This window comes from Lycorma delicatula, chromosome 1 (assembly GCF_047948215.1).
Source record: "Lycorma delicatula isolate Av1 chromosome 1, ASM4794821v1, whole genome shotgun sequence".
NCBI lineage: Eukaryota > Metazoa > Arthropoda > Insecta > Hemiptera > Fulgoridae > Lycorma > Lycorma delicatula.
The window spans coordinates 165,493,931-165,514,327 of record NC_134455.1 but is presented as its reverse complement, the minus strand read 5'-3'; the positions used below and the strand labels follow the sequence as shown (position 1 = coordinate 165,514,327).

Here is a 20,397-nt window from a genome sequence, read left to right as displayed (position 1 = left end):
GGTTGGGGGGACCTAACTATGTATACAGATGACATTTTTATAATTGACGATGGATTTAATACAATACCCTTCATTAATAGTTTGAGTGACTGAATTTGAAATCTGAAGTGGCCACTGTTTGATTTAATAATAAGAAAAATAGAGTTGCTGTTGTGAGTATTTGAATCACAACTTTAATTAAACATAGTACAGTTTTCCAGTAATAATAACTAATTTTTTTTCTAAAATTTGAGCTTTCTTTAGATAAAAATCTCTCTTATGATCTAACAGTTTTAAGTGAAAGACTTTAATAAAATTGCATGTTACATATACCAGAAATTTGCATGCTGAAGGATATTTTAATTTGTTGTGGATTAACAATTAAAATAAGTGAATCTACATGGATTGCATTGACATCTAAAACACTTAGATTATGGATTAACTAACCTTCTATGTATTGTGTTTTTTATGTTTCCTCTTTGATAACAAAATTTCAAATAATTTTGGCATTAAGTATTCAATCTTTCAACTGTTTACAAAATAAGTTTATTGTTAAAAGAAATCTATACAAAATATACAGTATAATCTATATCTATACAGTATTAATCATTTTTCTATTCTATGACATCCTAAATTATTTTCGGAATTGTCTTTTGTAGTGATGATATCGTAACAGATAATTTTCTCTCTCAGTACTACAAATTACTCTCATAAATTAAACTAAAAAAATCAATGAAACATTACAATGTTGTTTTGTGTGAGCAGTGCATAAAATAAAATAATTATTCAACTGATTTTTGTTTATTTTAGAAGGATGCAAAATTGCAGAATTTAAAAATACCATAACTATAATCAAAACACATTCAAAGAATAGTTAATGAAATATAAAAGTGTATTCTGCAATAACAAATTATTACCTGATTTTTCAAAAGCTGTATAGAAGTTGATAATAAAATTTTGAAATTCAAAAACAAAATCTCATCTCCAAAAAATGGAATTACTTCATGATGGACAGCTCATACTTGATTAGGTAAAAATATGCACCGTATGTAATGCTTTTTTTTTAAAGACATTGTTTCTGAAGTAACTTGTAAACTACACAGCAGTCTGCAACAATATTAACTTAAATATAAATAATTTTTAAAATATAAAAATCTGATTCATCATTCAGATAGATAAATAACTTTTTTTAGCTCTATAGCAGGAGGTGGAAAATACTGTATTGCAATTCAAAAATATAAAAGTCTGATGTCGACCCCACATAACTTCCTTGTACTCTTATTAAATTACATATTACACACTTTTTTTTTTTAAAAAAAGAATGTAAAATTTTATTTCATTAATAACTTCTGATATTTTTTCATATATTTTTTTTCTACTGTTATTATTGAATTATTATTTATCATAAAAATTTATTTTCAATCAGAGGTTAATGGTTATTAATAAATCAATATATTTAAATTTTAAAAAAAAGTTAAAAAGAAAGGAGATGAAGTCTGATTCGAAGTGATGTGCCTTCCCCTTGTAAGATCCAAATATTTCATTAATTAAAATTTTATTTGGCTATAATTTTGGAACCAATGAAAATAAGTACCGCTTATGACATATCATTGAAAAGCTCTTATTACTCAAAGAAAAAGTCAATGAAGGCTAAGAAAGATGCAGAAGGCTAAGAAAGATGCAATGAAGGCTGTCAATTAATGCAGTTAAGAAAGAGTAAAAAATTCATTGTGTTTGGATTTTGGGCTTTTTGGGACATTTTTGATCAAGTCGATTGCAATCAAAATGGGAGGTGCACAACTAGGTGTTACCACAGTCCTAAATCCAAAATTTCAACATCCTACGGCTAATCGTTTTATATGTATTGTTCGATACATATGTACATATAGACATCCGAAACTAGTCAAAATGGATTCAGGGATGGTCAAAATGGATATTTCTGTTGAAATCTAAAAATTGAGATTTTTTGTGATCACAATACTTCCTTTACTTTGTACAAGGAGTTAGAAAAATCATATCAGGCTGGGATGGTCTTTCTTTATGGGTAGTAAAATTGTGAGCTTCTCTGCTGTTGTATTTGTAAACAGTATTCATTAAAATTTCATTAAACGTGGGAATATTATCTGATACAATATTTATAATTATTATTATATTATATTTATTTATATATTATTTAAATTTATTATTATTATTTATAATGATAATATTATAAAAATATTTATAAATGTTTTTTTGAGAAAAGATGGTAAAAACTTGTTCAATAGTCTTTAAAACTTGTTTAGAAATTTTAGATCCATTTCTGTTCTCCCAAAGCTTGTAAAATAATTGAAAAAAGTTGATGTTGTAGAGAGATGATTTTCTAAAAAATAATATTGTTCTAAACAATTTCAGTTTAGATTTTGAGAAGCCATTTGGCAGTCCAGGTAAAGAACCCATTATTATTATTTATAAAATCAATATTATTTTTGTAAAGAACTGATTAATAAAGTACTGAATAAAACAATGTTAACAGTGTTCCATTAGAGATTTTTTTTTGTAGATCTTACCCAACCATTCAATTCTTTCAAACATTGTCTCCTCCTTAAAAGGTTGCTAAATTTTGACATTAAAGGATTATTATTAGAGTTAAGTTTTTAAAATTTTCGAACAGATTTCAGGATACTGAAGTACCACTTGCAAGTAATGAAATGAGAATAAATAATGAAACCAAAGTTTTAAATTTATAACTTTCTAAAAACAAAAATTGTTTGATTGTGTGTAAAAATTTATGAAGATAATTTTTTAAGAGCCTTTTCAAATGGTTTTCACTCATTTTTTTACGCAGTTAGTAAGTTCATTAAATTAATCACAGAAAAGGAATGGACGGACCATTCTAATCGAAGAAGACGAAGTTGGAGCAGCAATCCTAAAATTGGAAATTACACAAGAAATAAAACATTTGAAGAATGAAAAAGATGTGGAAGATAAGCTGTCAATAGGAGTGATAAATATATTATTGAAGAAGGATTACAAAAGGTGATGATATTGTGCAAAGTCGTTATTAACAATGGAATGTGGCCAGAAGACTTTGATAAAACATCCATGATTCCAATCCTCAAAATACATGGTAAAGTTAAATGTAATGTCAAAGGAAAGTTATATAATTTATCATTTAGCACAAAGGTTCTTCTGGTAATTCTGAACAAATGAGTGAGAAAAGTGGTGCAAATGGTTTCAGAACAATATGAATTCAAGAAGAATAGTATTACAAGGCATGCAACTGACTAATAAAAATTAAGTGGAAAGAAGGATGTAGAAAGAAGTAAAAATGTAAGTGTATGTTTTGTATATGTGGAAAATGTATTTGACTATATAAATAAGATAAACTAATGAAAATATTTAAAAGCCAAAGAGTAAATGAAAAGATTAAAAACTAAAAATTTTACCTAATGCAGAAAATAGGTATGAAAATTGAGAATGCACCTGAATTATTTGATGAAGGTCAAGGATTAATGGTACTGTTTAATATACAAGAGCATTTTAACAAATTATATTTATTAATATGTATGTTGACTTATTTTAATATGCATGTTGAATATGTGATCAAAATTGCCTTAGTAGAAAATGAAGGGATCAGCTTAGGAAGACAGAGAATAAATTGTGTAAGGTACACAGATGAATAAATAATATTTCTAGATGTAGCACCAGAATATCTAACATATGATTTCAAAATTAGAAGATTTTATGCCAAAGTTTGTTGTATTTTCTCCAACCAATTTTCCAGCTACTGCCAGCCCCCCTCCCTCCCTCCATCACTCTCTCTCTCTCTCTCTCTCTCTCTCTCTCTCTCTCTCTCTCTCTCTCTCTCTCTCTCTCTCTCTCTCTCTCTCTCTCTCTCTCTCTGTGTGTGTGTGTGTGTGTGTGTGTGTGCGCGCGCGCGCATGTATATAGGCAAATGCAATTATCACTACTAGCTTGCCACGACAAGTTGCTGACATAATGCAGTGTTAGAGTAAATGTACTGGTAAACATGTAGTCTGTAACAGACTCAGGACGACCCCTCCTGAGAAGTGTGGTTAATTAAAACCCAACCCCAAAAACACTGGTCTAGCATTCAAATCTATATAAAAGCAGCTGCATTTACAAGGACTCAAGCCTTGGAACTCTTGACTTGACAAAGTATGGAGTGAAAATGAATATTAAGAAAACAAAAATGACAAGAGATAATATGCTAACAAACATAAAAAGAAAAAGAAAAATAATTAAACAAGTGAAAGAGTATAATCACTTAGGTATGATGATAAGAGAGAATGGAAAAATTAAAATTAAATAAAAACTAGAATACCAACGAATAGAAAAGTTGTTTAATAGAAAGAAGCTGCTGTTATTTAGAAAGTTGGACTTAAATTTGAGTTCGTGAAGTGTTATATTTGGGCAGTACTTCTGTACAATGTAAAACATGGACAGTAAGAAAAATAAAAAAGAATGCCTGGAGAAATTTGGAAAGTATGCATACAGACAGATGAAAAATTAAGAAATAATGAAAGTAGTGCAAACACTTAATTAGAATAGAAAAGCTGAATGGTCAGGATATATCTTCAGAGAAGAGTTGATTAAAAAAGTTCTAGAAGGACCAGTGTAAGGTGAAAAAAGAGGGCCAGAAAAAAAATTTTGATTACCCTGAAACGATTGGAGATATCAGGAATCCAAAAGTTTGTTTGAAATAAAGAAGACTGAAGGTGGATATGGTACCAAGGATCTGTTTCAGGGCAGGAGCATGTGATGGTGACAATGATATATATTATTTTAGGCAGTATATTTTTACAGTCCTATAGTAACCTTATTTTTCATCTACTCTCCCAAAGTTTATATATATTATTAATAGATAGATCTTTGTTTAAAGTCCAGTTGATTCTCTTTCTCTTTCTGCAAGCAAGCAGTGAGGGATCAATTAAGCTGAAATATTTCTTTACTATGGCTTGTTTTTCAAAATATAAAATACTGGTCATTGCTTGAATTCTGGTACTTTGTAATATTTCCTTGAATGTTGCTTGACATCTTCTTCAAGAAAGTCTAATATAAGTTTCAAACTTCTCTCATCTGTTGATCTTTCTGGATAATAATTTGTGATTATCCTATGATTTTTCAAAAGCATGCATCCTTCTTCACAGATTGAATTGTTTTCATTTGTTACAGATTTCTACTTTAGTAAAAAATTATATTTGTTTTATCTCTGTAGGGAGTTTTTCATAAGAATTCATAGTTGCTTAGATGCTTGAATTATCCTTCAGTAAACTATAAAATTAAAATAGTTGTTTAAAAATAAAGTTTGTATATACTACTTTTTTTTTCTGCATTATTGTAATCTCTTTAATAGACTTAATTAATATAGTTACTGAAAAAAAATTACATATTTTCTCTCAGCTTATGCAAGTCAGAAAATATCTTCATTAAAATTTGTTGAATATAATTCAAAACAATATTCTGTTTATGATTTATTTAAAGAAGGAAATCTTTTGAAGGGATTCAATTTTTTATACTATTATTTATTGTTGTACTAGTAAAACATTATAAAACCCACCTCCCACCTACTACACAGATGTCGGAGTGACGTGACTTTTACATCGTCTAATTGTTTCTGCTCCAACCCACCGGGTTGGTCTAGTGGTGAACGTATCTTCTCAAATCAGCTGATTTGGAAGTCGAGAGTTCCAGCGTTCAAGTCCTAGTAAAATCAGTTATTTTTACACGGATTTGAATACTAGATTGTGGATACCAGTGTTCTTTGGTGGTTGGGTTTCAGTTAACCACACATCTCAGGAATGGTCAAACTGAGACTGTACAAGACTACACTTCATTTACACTCAAACATATCATCCTCATTCATCCTCTGAAGTATTATCTGAAAGGTAATTACCAGAGGCTAAACAGGAAAAAGAAAAGTAAAACATTATAAAAACCATTTTGCTTAAACATGCATTTATCTAGTAACTGACTGAAATTTTCCTATAATTCTGAGTGGCACCTCCACTTAAATATGGGTGAAATGCCAGAATTGAAAAACTTGAATCATTAGAAATAACTAAATTACAGACTGTTTAAACTGAATAGATTTGTGAAAACTACTGTGGTAAAAACTAATGAGGTAAAATTCTTAAGAATATGTCATTATATATGATTCTTACATCATGTTTCCATTCCAGGTGTTGCAGAAATGGGGAATTATAACAATGAGCAAAGATGATGAGGAAAAAGTTCAAGAAATAATGGGTATTTTAGACGTTAATAGTTTTGAAGTACGTTGTGGAATGCAAAGTCAAGGCCGAGCTCTTTTTTTGGAGGCAGCTATGATGTCTCATGACTGTTTTCCCAACAGTCTAGTAGCAGTAGATAACAATTTTTTAATGACTATTAAAGCTAGGAGAGATATATCTGCTGGCCAGTCTATTACATATAACTATACAAATATACTTCATGTAAGTAAATTGTGTGTTAATTACAATGAAAGAGACCAGATTAATATAATCTTTATTTGTAACTGGTTATGTAAATTACTTAATAAATGTAACACTTCACTGCAATTACTCTATTCATATTAAAAATTTTACATTCAGTTACTTATTTTTAAAACTACCAACTAATCTAACCAAGATCTACTTCACACAAGAATTTATCAACTTTGTAGTTGCCACATTTTCCATTGCCTTCATTTTTGTTGATACCCTCAGCCAATTATCATAATATTATGGAATTTATTACTTTTCCAGTTATCCATAAAAGTAATCATTCTATTCTTTATTTTTATGAATGAATAAAAACCTATTTTAAATTATCTGGATTATCAGTTGGTGTAGTAATAAGCTTTGTGGCTTCTAAGCTCCCAGATCTGGATCTATTCTAGATTCTGTTTTAAGCATCCTGGCTGAAAGGGGTGGGCCACAGATTTTCTTAAGGACCGTTTAATAACCAGCATTCAGTTTTAAAGCACATTTTTTAAAAGTAGATTAAAATTCTTTAACACATTTTATTTAATTTCAATTTTTTTATTCATAAACAAGATAAAGCCCAAACACATGGAACATTACCATAATAGTTTCCATATACAACATCTATGTTTCCATTGACACTGTAAAAGGAAATAATTTGGCACATGAAGTTTTACTCATTTATTAAGATTCTGGAGCCCTAGGATGTAGGTTAGTATAAATATCTTAAGATATAGAAAGAACGGGTGGGGGTTTCATGCAAATATCTCAAATACTACTGATTTTATAAGAAAAATTATCAGATTTTTAAAGAAGATAAGATTCTTGGAATTTTATTTTTTTCTTTATCTAAAACAGAAACTGTTTCTGCAATTTTTGATCCTTTGTGAAAGAGTTCATGCTAATTTTAATGATTAATTATAAATAAGCTATAAGAAAAAAAAACTTGAAAAAGAAATCTTTGCAAAATTAATTTCCTACAATTTGTCTTTTCTTTCTTTACTGTACCATCGAAAGTGATTGAGTTATTGAGAAAATGGTGATTAGAAAAAATTTACTTAACATCAATTTTTATTTTTTAAGGTTAAGGTGGTGCTTTTTTAACTAATATTAACATAAAAAAGTAATGTAAAGAAAAAATATAATATTTTCAAATATTTTAGATATGTAATATTTATAAAAGTCTACAATTAAAAGCATATAATATTATAATGATAATTTCTTATAATTAGTTACTACCATTATTCTGAATAAGTCACTGAACCATTCTTAATAATAAATTTTAATTTTTTGTATTCTGGCCCCACAAGTTTTTATATATGTGACAACCAGCTGAGTTGGTTGTCAAGTAATACATCTGCTAAGTCAATTTTAGTCAATAAAAATTTTAGTTAATGTTCCCAGTTACCTCTGATATCATGTAGTTGTTGACCAAAAAGGGTGGGAAATCCTGGCATAAGTAATAATAACTTTATATTTTTAACATTAAAAAAAAACTTAATTTTTTCATTTCATTAAATGAATCAATTTTTCATGTTGCATAATTATTTTGATTACAGATTCTTAAAATTGTGATTATAATATTTAAATGGTTATACTTTTTTATTGCATCAGTTAATATGTCAGAATAAGTTTTAACAGAATAAGTTTGAGATTTATACCCGTGGTACACCTTAGTGTATAAAAAATTATTTTGAATCAAAATATTTACAGCATACATCTGGCTATTAAACAGAAATGGTAGAAAATAAATTTTCTAAATTATTAGAAAAACGATGATGCAGCTATGCAAGAAAACAAGATATCATTCAATTAAGTACTTTCTTTGTATCATTATAAATTAATTTGACCTTGACACAACTATCTAGAGCAGCATTTCTCAACCAGGGGTTGCAGTGGTATGAAAGGGGATGTGGAGTCATGAAATTAGCCTACTACTAAACACAAAATATAATGAAATCATTTTATGAGAAAAAATCATTTATTATAAACATTTTACTTATATTTATAAATACACATGAAAAGAAAGTAAATTAATGAGATGGTTGCGTTTGTTTTTCATTTAAAAGTTTCTCCATACATGGATCTATGTTAGAAACACACAAAAGAAAATTGTTTTCAAGTGATAAAAGACAATTCCTACATTTAGTTTTTAGCACAGAAAACTCTTTTCAGAGAGATAAGACGTAGTGAAAAGGATTAATATAATATTAATACTTCTGTGACTAAATTTCCATATTCATTTTGAAGAGCAAGCAAAACGTATCTAAATCTTCAAATGCGAATTGCACTTGTAATGTTTTATTGCAGACATTTTGATGAGCTGGTCGTGAATCTTAACCAGTAACTTAGCAGCTGTAACAACATTTTCACTAAATGGATTCAGTAACCACTTCTTCAAGAAATCATCTTTATCTTTCAGGAAATACTCCGCCAACTGAATTTTTAGCTCACGCAAATGTCTATTCATGTTATCAAAACTGTGGTGAATAATAGTGTCTTCCTCATCTAAATTTTTCTCAATACAATCGAAAGTGAGAGGAAACATATCAAATAATTTTTGCTTTGAAAATGAATATTCCAGATATCAAGATTATTAATGAAAACATGAACCTTGTCTGCCATTAATAAAATGTTTTATCACATTCTTCAAACTTCACACTCAAGTTGTTTAAATATGAAAATGCATCAGCTAAGTAAGCCAACAACAACAAATACTCATTATTCTGTAAAAACAGTGAAAATGATTTTTGTTTATCCAGGAAAAATATTATTAATTCATCTCTCAATTCCAATAACCAGGTTAACACTTCCCCCCCCCCACAGAATAACCATCTGACTTCTGTTTTTTTCTGAAAAAGAGAAAAAAGAGATTTTTTCTCTTTTTCCCCATTTCAATGCATAGTTTAGCAAACAGCCTAATCTGTAATGGTTGACTTTTAATGAAATTAATAATTTTTACAGCTTTACAAAGAATTTGTTTGAAATTTTCCGGCATGTTTTTTGTGGCAAGAGCATGTCTGTGTAGGAAGCAGTGTGTCCATTCTGCCCTTGGTAGAAGATGATTTTTTAATTTTTTCAGAAATCCAATCTGATCTTTCCTGTTATTTGCATTATCACTAAATACTGCAATACATTTTGTCCAGTCTATGTTATAGTTTTTAGTAGCCTCATAAAAATCATCAAAATGATACTGATTTTTGATTGACATCAAATACTGATTTGCAAAACAACATATTTTCTTTGATTATATATCTGTCTGTATAGCATTCATATCTCACAGAACGTAAGAACTGAGAAATGTTTGCTACATCTGTTGATTCATCAAATCTAATACTAAAAATACTACTTGAACTCACTTGCTGAATTATCTGGTCGCAAAACATCAGCATCCATGTCATTGACTCACCTTGATAATGTGTCATTAGAAAGTGGAATTTTTTCAGGATTTTTTGCTTCTTCCACTCCTATTAAAACACTGACCACATCAATTGCAGCAGGCAATATGAAGTTTTCTGCAATTGTATTGGGTTTGGACATCTTAATTACTCTTAATGCTATTACGTAAGATGCTTCAAGTGTACTTTCATCAGTATGGCTTAATTTACAAATAGTAGCTTGTTAATTTCTCAAAGTATGTAATTTTCTATTGCAAAATTCCAAGGGTTTGCTTTATGATCTGGATGTCTAGTTTCCAAGTTAACTTAAATAAAGATGGACACTTGGGATTCAAAATTAAACTAATGTTCTGCAATCCCTTACACCTCTTTTATTCTGCTGAGAGCATGACCTGTTCAAAAGTATCATAAGCTAATTTGGACATGACGCTTTTACAGTGAATGTTATGCATATAAAGCAAATTACACGGAGCACGTTCATATCAAGTTGGAACCTGTAAATTGCTTGTGTTTTCACACTTCATACATACATGTTAATACACTATCAATGCAGCTAAATAGTTTTAACTAGGTTTCATCAGGTTGGGATTGGGGGATCGTGAAATATTCATTATATCTGTTTTTTTACTTTTTGTGGGTCGTGGATCTAAACAGGTTGAAAATCACTGATCTAGAGAATTGAAGAATAATTGTAAAATTAACTAAATTAGAAAAAAACTGATTTTTTGAGGGATGAGGTCTGACATTATCAGACAGGTACTTCAGACAATAGGCATGAAGTACCTGTCATTTTGCGGCCACTGAATAGAAATCTGTATTTCAAGTCACGACAGTCAGGCTCTCTCATGATACCAATGACAATGGCTGTTGAGGACTTGGTTTCTCAGGATGAAGGAACAGAGTCAGATCTACACCCAGAGAACAGAGAATGAGAAAGAAGGGATCAGGATGAGGAAAAGGGATTGGAGGTGAGAGAGTGATTTATCCTTCAAGAGAGCTTATCATCTTACTCAGGATCCAAACAATCTTAGATTACATCAACACTTTCTTGGCTTTTTTTAATTTTATTGCAACATATTTATGAGCTTTATTATTATTGCAACTTTAATATTATTGCAACATAAAATTATTGCATAAAAAACAAAAAAATAAATGAATAGTGTGTTTACAGTAAACAGATAAATAAATGAAAGTTATAAATTATACAGTGATTGTTTAAAGTAGGTTCAGTCATTTTTTAAAATGATTTTTTAATAGATAAAACAATTTTAATCTTGAAATCATACCTACATTGCACTTAACATCTATGTTAAGTGTCTTAACAGAAAGTTTGTGAGTAATCTGTCATGAGACACATCACTTCATGTACACAACATACCCATTTTCAGTAATAAAAACATATCCCAAGCTGAATAAGGAAAATAACGATTGAAGTGATTTTCCATTTTCTTTCTTCACTGAGCTGAATGTATTTTTAGATACTGACATTCAAATATTTTATATCTGTTACACGTATAATGATGTCTGGGATAAGTATTATAAAGCAACACATTAATTTACCTCTTTCTGTAGGAAGCAATACACTGTATACTGTCTTCATTCAGTGGGATAACTAACTTCTAAAATGCCTAAAACATTAAAAAATATTTTAATATCTGGTGGCTACTTTTTGTAATTTAAAAGCTTTTTACTGATTTTTTTTAGAAGTAGTGGTTAAATTGTTTTCATCTCTATATTTATTTTTTATTTTGTAAAAATTATTGAATTAAATCATTTCAACAAAATGTATTTCTTCTATTAAAGAAAATATCAGTTAGTTTATGTAGTAGTGTATGTTTTAATATTGTGTAATAGTCTTAAAACTCATATAAAAATTTAATCAATATTTGTTTCAGAATACAATCACACGTAGGGAACATCTTTTAGAAACAAAATATTTTTTGTGTAGTTGTGAACGATGTAAAGATCCAACAGAACTAGGAACACATTTGAGTTCATTATTATGTTCACGATGCCATAAAGGTTTTGTTGTACCCAATAATGAGAAAGATAATTGGAAATGTCTGCAATGTTCTCATGAATTTACTAAAGGATTAATTAATACAACATTACATCATATTCAATATATTATAGATGATCTTAATAAGAATTGTATGAAAGACATTGAAAATATGTTAACAAAATTATCATATAATCTTGCACCCAATCATAGTTTTATCATCGATTTGAAACAACAGTTAGCTGTTCTCTACAGAGACAACAAACCAACTACAGAGTTTCTTGATAAAAGAAGAAAACTCTGTCAAGATTTATTGATGATTATTGAAATTTTGGAACCTGGTATCTCAAGACTTCGAGGTATGTTGTAATCTCCTATGTTTTCTAATGTTAAGAAAAAAATTTTATTAAATAAAAAAAAATATTTATGGCATAAATTATGTACAAAATATGGCTAAAAAAATAAGTAATTTCATTAACAAATAATTTATTAAACTACATATTGTAATCATTACAATAATTCATTAATACTTATTTAAATTGTTTAGTATTAATATTAAATGTAAAATATAACTATTAATCTAGTGTGTGTATACTTACATACATATATTTAATATTAAATGAAATTTAATGTAAATCACTAAAACAAAGTAAATAGATTATCAGTAAATAGTTAAACTTACCATATTAAGTCCAAAAATTGATTTTCGTGGATCCTATATGTTCAGTTAGTATTTTTTTTTTTTTTAATTCTATAATTACATTAAAATAAATTATTTTTATAATTTGTAAATTTTACATTTTTTGAAAATGTTATTGTTTTATAAATTTTGAAGTTATTACACTGTTATAATTTTGAGTGGACGAATATACAAATACTGCTGTTCAGTACTGGATAGCAGTATTTGCATGTTTTATTGTAATTATAGAATTTATAATTATATTTATATTATATAATATAACAAAATAATATTATATTACATATACATTATATATTACAATTATAATTTATTTTAATGTAGTTATAGAATTAAATACCAGCTGAAGGTGTGGGATTCTGTGAAAATCAATTCTTGAGATTAATATGGTAAGTTTAACTTATCTATTTACTGTGTTTTGGTGGTTTAAATTTCATTTAATATTAAATTTTATTGGCACACTGGGTCAGTCGATATGTTATTGAATATTTAATTTTAAAAAAAATATATATATATAAATATAGCACCAAAATGTTCTATAGTTTGTACATTAATGAGAGTTTTTTTAAACGTTTTTAGTGTTTTTTAAGTAGTTTTCTTATAATTACTGAAGAAAATGCATTAAAAATTAGTTGTAATTTTTTTAGAAACTAAAATTGTTGTTTTTATAATATACACTATGTATATCTGTAGGTCTATACAGATAAATTTAGTTGCCTCTTTTTATTTGTCAAATTCTTCTAATCTAATTTGGTTTTAGGTTTTTTTATGGTATTTCACACTAAATTTTTATTTTGTATTTTAAAATATATACTGACTGGCTACAGTCATTAACTAACTATTAAAAGGTACTAGCAGCACTTATTAATATTGCATCTACAAAAGTATTGTCTTACTGAATAAAGTAAATATAGTAATCAATATGTATGTAAAATGTATGAGACTATAGAAGAACCTCAGATTTTGATATTTTACATATCAAAGAAAGCAAGAGTAGATAATTTTGGTAACTACTGCTCCAAATATGTTCTCTCATTTTTCCCAACTATTTATTACTAAAAAGTACTCTATTCATGGAGTATAAGAAGTGTAAGGTATGCTAGATGAAGGCTGATCCAGTTTTTGAAAGTAAGAGAAGGAATTTTAGCACTCAGATTAATTATAGAAGACAAGTTGAAAAAAAGAAAGCTACAAAGTTTCTTCTGTATTTATTGAAAAATCATCTAACAATGCAGAATGGACAAAAATACTTAACATTTTAAGAAAATTAGGTTTGAAATAAACAGAAAGAATAGTTATTTATAATTTTTACAAAAATCAAGATAATTTTTACAGTATCAGATTAATTTAGAATAAAATCAGGAAAGGTAGTTACAGAAAAAAGTAAGAAGAGGAGCTTTACTTTATTCTTTGATGAGTCTTTCCCTAATATTTTATAATTTGTATATTGAAGAAGCAATACCAGAACTAATAGATAATTTTAAGAGTGGAATAACTGTCCATGTACAAATTAAAAATATAGAATTCACCAGTGACATTGCTATTTTGGCTTAAGTAAAAATGGATTACTAAATGTAATCATATAGTATGGTATTGATTGACTATTGAAGGTAAAATTCAGTTGAAAAAAAAGGATATATAAAAGTAATTTAAATAAAATATGATATAAAGAAAGATATCGAGTAATTAAATATTAAAGACAAAAACATATTATACCAGAAATAGCAGAATTTTATTAATTAGATTTAAGTAAAACGCTATCAAAATCAGACTTGCTCAATTCAGGAGAACTAGACAAAGAAATCTGCTGCTATAAAACTTATATTTAGAACTGAAAAGAAATTCTAAAAAAAATATTTGTAAGGAGTATAAACATTATATAGCAGTAAAGCATGAACAATAGGTGAATTAGAAAAAGAAAGATTAGAGGTTTTTAATATGCGATTACAGAAGAATGTTGTACAGAAGAATGGTGTATTGGAAGAATACAAAATGAAGAGATTTTATGAATAATTTAAGAGAGAAGTTTTTGCAGAATTTATTAAAAAGCAACCAGGTTTAAGAATTAAGTTCTTTTAATCATTGTTTGTACATATGAATAAATATACAATTATTATAAACATTAATTTAATAGTATAGCAGTAATTTAATATTAATACAATTAAAATTTTTAATAATGATATACAATTTAAATACTCCTAAATTTATAGTAAATATAATTTTATTTTTTATTTTAATAACATTTACACCTTACTTCAATTCCAAAGAAAATTTTTCAGGTCATAATAAAAATAGGCCTTCATAAAATTACAATCATGTAAAAAAATGACAAAGTATTGCATGACTTTCCTGCTAATAATAATAAAAATTAAAAGAGTTAGAGTGAAAAACAGACTATATTTTTTAGAGATGGGGAGTAAATCTTAAGAAAAATATTTCCTGGAAAATATTCATATGTAGGTTAAACTTAACAAATATCCTTGAGTAAAGTTTTCTCTAAATCTGACACTGTGTTTAGTAAAATAAGAAAAAATAATTTTTTAAAAATTTTTCTTCATTTTAGGAATAGGGTCTATAATTAAAAAAAAGTGTAGACATTTTTTGATATGAATTATAATTTTTGAAACATTTTTAAGCTGAAGGGAGAGATGGAGCAAATGTACAAAAAAACATATATTTCTATTTTAAGAGGTAGGGGTTGGTTTTTGGAAAACATTCTTTTGGATTATTAATATATGTGACACCTAGAAGCAAAAGGGGTGTAAATGACAAAAGTAAAAATATTGGGAAAACGAGTGTAAAGTTCAGATTATAATGCACTGCAGCTAACAAATTTGCTTTAATAAAGTTTTCTCTAAAATGCCTCTGAAGAAAATCAAAATTGTTTTTTTTGCCCCATCCCCATAAAAAATTTTGAAAAAAATTTATATGATCCAATGCCTCATACAGAAATGTTTGAGCCAGATTTGAAGAAAATCAAATCAATGAAGATGATCAAAGAAAATGGCCCTGTTTGGTCAGTCCTGAGATATAAGGCCAAAAGCATTGCGACATTGTACATACATATGTTATTTGGAATAGATGAACTAGTTGGACCCCAAAACATAAAGATTTGTAAAAATCAAACATCCAGTTTTTGACATGATTGCTCTATTTTCCTCTTCAATATTGCTATTCTAGTTATATTTGCTGGGAAAATAATAAAAAGTCATGATTTCAAAATATCAATAACGTTCAAGATTACTAACATTTTAAAAACATGATTTGTTAATTCTGTACATGTGACTATAATTTTACAGATACTAATAGGTTGCGGCCTGAAAACATTATCATAAGAACTGAATAAGTCATCTTTAAATAAATCAATACTGGGTGCAAATTTTATTTAAAGAAAAACTTACAAATACAGACAATGAAAAAAATTAGTTATTTTATATATATATATATATATATATGTGTGTGTGTGTGTGTGTGTGTGTGTTGTGTAAATTTTTTGTATTTGTATGTTTGCGTATTTATTGATAGGAAGTCACAACTTCAGAACTATGAAAGAAGAATGAATATAAAGGGATTTATAACAATTGGGTGTAGGGAGAAGTTGGTTGAGACAACATTTCACTTGTTTTCTTCTTGTCCATTGCATTTATTGAAAATTACACAAGGCTGTTAATTTTTAATGACTAACCTGATATACCATGCCCAGTTTACTATTGCAACTACTTACTATAGAGACCAATTGTAAAGTTGGTCTTCAGCCTCAAAGGTGACTCAAAGTGTTATGACACATACTTACTTAGCTTTCTTTATGTTGTCCATTAAATATTGATGCAGTCATCTAATAAGTTTCAAATTTAAGTGCTGTGAGTCAAACTCACAACAATTTGATTGGAGGTTTCTACTCCTTTATCCTATGGAATATAAAGTTAAATTTAGTTTATTTATATCACAGTCCTCACGGGCTTCATGAATTTCATTTGGTTGATAATGATTGAGAATCAAAATACTGAATTAACTGGGCAACCTGTTGCTGGTTTCTAAGTTATTGTTATTTGGGAAATGAAATAATTTGCCACCTGCTTAATAAATATTTGATAGATACAAATTCTCAAGAAAAAAACAATTACTTAATTATTTGTTCTGAGAGCAATATTATAAAAAATTGATAAAATTTGAAAAATATATATTTAAAATTCATGACAGATGTAAGTAATCCCTTAAACAATCTTACAATTTAATTAGGTGGTAGTTAAAAGTGGACATTTTTATAAATTCTTTCATGTAATAATATACATTTTTTAAATTTATATTTATTTTGTTTCAGGAATTGCTCTGTATGAGTTGCATACTATAACTTTAGGTCTTGCTCATTTGAAGCACAATGACTTACAATTAATGCTTGATGATGAAGTTATTTTAAAAGAAGCTGTTTCATTACTGCTTCATGAGCCACCGTTTTCTCCAGAAGGTGCCCTTACTAGGCAGGCTATGTCAGAACTGAAAAAACTTCGAGATTATCTGAAATGTGCAGAAAAGAAGAAAAATAGAAAAAAAAAATAGATAATCTAGTTAATTTCAATAAAAATTATTTATATTATTAATAATATATATATATTTCCTAAATGGGTGTTACCAAGATGATATGTATTTTAAGATATTGTAAATAATGTTATATAAATCTCTCTTTGAGTATCCATTAATTTTTTCCTAGTTACTGTTTCTTTTTCTAGCAAAATATCAACTTTTCAGAAAATTCCGAGCTGTTGTTAGTTGCAGTAAGCAGTGTACAGTTATTTTAACTGATCTTAAAAAACAATTTTTTTAATTATTCTCAATATTTTCAAAGATTACTTCTTTGTCTGTTGCTACTCATACAATATAGTGTTTGGGTTATCATTCCTTTTCATACTTATTATCATTTAAAGTTTTTACTAATGTAGACCCTTATATCTCTGAAAGAATTGAAGAATATGAGACAGGTTGGATTCAGATAGAATTTTCTATCTGATCTGGTAAATAAATGTTTATTTAAAAGAAAATTCTACTGGCAGGCAGAAGAATTATTACTGATAAGCTGAATTCTTTGACACTGATCAATGTAGTTTTATTTAAACAATTCTGAGTGTTTTGAAAAGCTGCAATTCTTTAACAAATAATTCAAAAATTGTTTAATACAATTAATTATAAAATTATGATTGAAATTTACTACTTTTTATTAGTATTATTATTACTACTATTTATTAGCTTCATTGAAATTTAGATTTATTATTTTAAAGAGTTGAAGTCTTTTAACTTACTAGGATTATCAGTAAAATTTGACTTGTTCAGTAACAGAGAATAATCAAAGTCACAAGTTGTAATCGGTAAACTAACTGCAAGTTTATTTTTCTTTGTGTTTTAGAAATTAGAGAATTAGCATTATCCATTTAGTCAGTTTACCAGCCCTATTTTTGTCATTTGGGGGTTGAACTTTCTAAATTGATTTATTACCAGGGATGTAAACTTCTCTGCAAACTTGAGAGGCAATTGTGCAGAATTTTATTAAATTAATTAAAACATTACAAGAAATGTGGAAATTTTATTCCAAAAGGATAAGTGTAAATGTTCAATTTGCTCAAAGGGATTATTATTAAAAATTCTGTGCGTAGAATAAGTAGTTAAACCATATAAATTCATATAGGGAACAGTTTATGTAAATCATTTTCATGTGTATGTGTATATATCTATGTAAAGTCCAACAATCAAACGGACATAAACAATCTGATATATGACATGTTATATTTTGACATTGTTATATATGAAATCTGATACATTCCATTTGAGGCATAGTAGGGAGAAATGAGAAATGAAGTGATTTTCTGTTTACCTTTTTGAGCTAACCCCTCTGAAATTCAGGTATATTCAATCTTAGAAGTAACACCTTTGTTCTGTTCACTACAGAAACTGGCTGTGTAATGAACATCATTACTCTCAGAGAATGCAAATCTGATTATACCTCAGATGCACTACAGCCATTATGCATTGCAGCTGTAAGAATTAGTTGGCATAGTATATAGCAATAAATCAATATCCCCTTTTTGTAGGAAAAAAAATTAGAACAACTTTTTTTACTTTTTGAAGGGCTTTTTATTGATAGTTTTATTTAATTAATTCATCCTTTTGTATTTTTATCTAAAGTATATAGAATAATATTTTCGCGTGTATTATTTTACACGCACACACACACACACACACACACACACACGCACACACACACACACACACACACACACACACACACACACACACACACACACACACACACACACACACACACACACACACACACACACACACACACACACACACACACACACACACACACACGTGTGTATATATATATAGTTATTATTATTAAAAAATACATAATTGAATGATTTTATTTTCTATGCGTTTAAATATTAATTACAGCTATTGTCATCCAGTATAAAGAATTAAAAGCTGATAATTTTTTTTAAAGTTAAAACAAAAAGATATTTGTAGATCAGTGAATCTGTTAGTCAACTATCGGTGTGGTTGTTATATGGAGGATAGCCCTTCAAGGAGGGAGGGAAGGCTTCAACATCTGCCTGATTCATGACGGTCGTGTGGGGAAGGCAAAATATGACCCTGGCGGAGAGAAGACCACCCGGTCCGATAAGTCGACGTTAAAACAGTCAAGCTTTACGAGTCGTTCTGGATATTACTGTTGTTACTTTTTGTGTTGACTATACATTAAATGGACTTGCAAAATTCTTCATTAATAAATTTATTAATAACTGTAATAGCCGCATAACCTAATGAATACCGTTAACTATTTTGATGTTGACTTTTTTATTCCACATATAATCTAAATCACTGTAAATATTTTCCGAGCTCAGTTTTTGATAATGTTTGTACAGTAATGAACTTACCAATGGTCGAAACGGGTAACTTTTAGAAGTAATTACAGGTTATGATAACAGAGACGTAAAAAAGGGTAGTGATAAGATCCGGAGCTCAATCTGCCTCTAGTAAATGTCAACAAATTTTGGAACGGTTTTTTTAACTTTCTGAAGAGCTTGTTATTGATACTTTTATTTAATTAATTCATCCTTTTGTATTTTTCTCGAGTATATAGAAAAATATTTGCGAGTGTATTATTGTACAAATTTCATTCTTTGTAATTTTAATTTAATTTGTTTTTATTAGCTTATAATTTTTTTTTTTAATTATACGTCTGCAATAAAACGCACTAACTTCATGTAATGTTCGCCAGATCTAATGCTAAACGAAACAAATTTACGGTCAAAAAAAAGATTGAATAGAATCCAATTTGCCAAAGCGATATTAAATTTTGGAATAATATCTTTCCGAACTTCAAGTATAATTTATTTGAAGTAGAAGTATAATGAGTAGACTAATATATTCCGAGATTAGTATTTATTAAACACTTTTTAAGTATTATTTATGTTTTTAATCGAAAGTAAATGCACGGATGAGGCATACATAACATTTAAAAAGAAAGAATTAATCGATGTTAAAAAAAATAGTTTAGTCGTAAAAAATTCATAAATTCTTATGTACACGCGCTCGTCTGTTTATATCTTCTTCATTTGAAAATATTATAAATGCATAAATCCCCCTTATATAGAATTGCCTCTGGGTGTGAGATTCATGGTACCGTTTGGTATGAAGGGTTCCTGAGGGGAATCTTTAAAACAGGACTGGGCTGTGATCAGAAGGCGCCAAGGGCGGGGTCTTTAGCTTTTTATAACTTACCCATTACAGTTTACAATAGATGTGTCTTGGCGGGTAAGGTCTAGGGTCTTGGCAGTGAAGGTTACGTGTTGTGTTGTTTGACTG

The 20,397-nt window shown here is 28.1% G+C and overlaps 1 protein-coding gene across 6 annotated transcripts in view; it reads left to right on the top strand.

The window, feature by feature from the left end:
- LOC142325302 (SET domain-containing protein SmydA-8-like) overlaps positions 1 to 17,216 on the top strand; it is a 30,564-nt gene extending 13,348 nt beyond the window's left edge. For all 6 annotated transcript variants that reach the window (XM_075366912.1, XM_075366885.1, XM_075366894.1 and 3 more), the window contains 3 exons: positions 6,162 to 6,434; positions 11,737 to 12,199; positions 16,859 to 17,216. In XM_075366912.1, coding sequence (XP_075223027.1) covers positions 6,162 to 6,434; positions 11,737 to 12,199; positions 16,859 to 17,094 — 972 coding nt within the window. In that variant the 3' untranslated portion in view covers positions 17,095 to 17,216. The remainder of the gene's footprint in view (positions 1 to 6,161; positions 6,435 to 11,736; positions 12,200 to 16,858) is intronic.
- Positions 17,217 to 20,397: the final 3,181 nt, after the last annotated feature.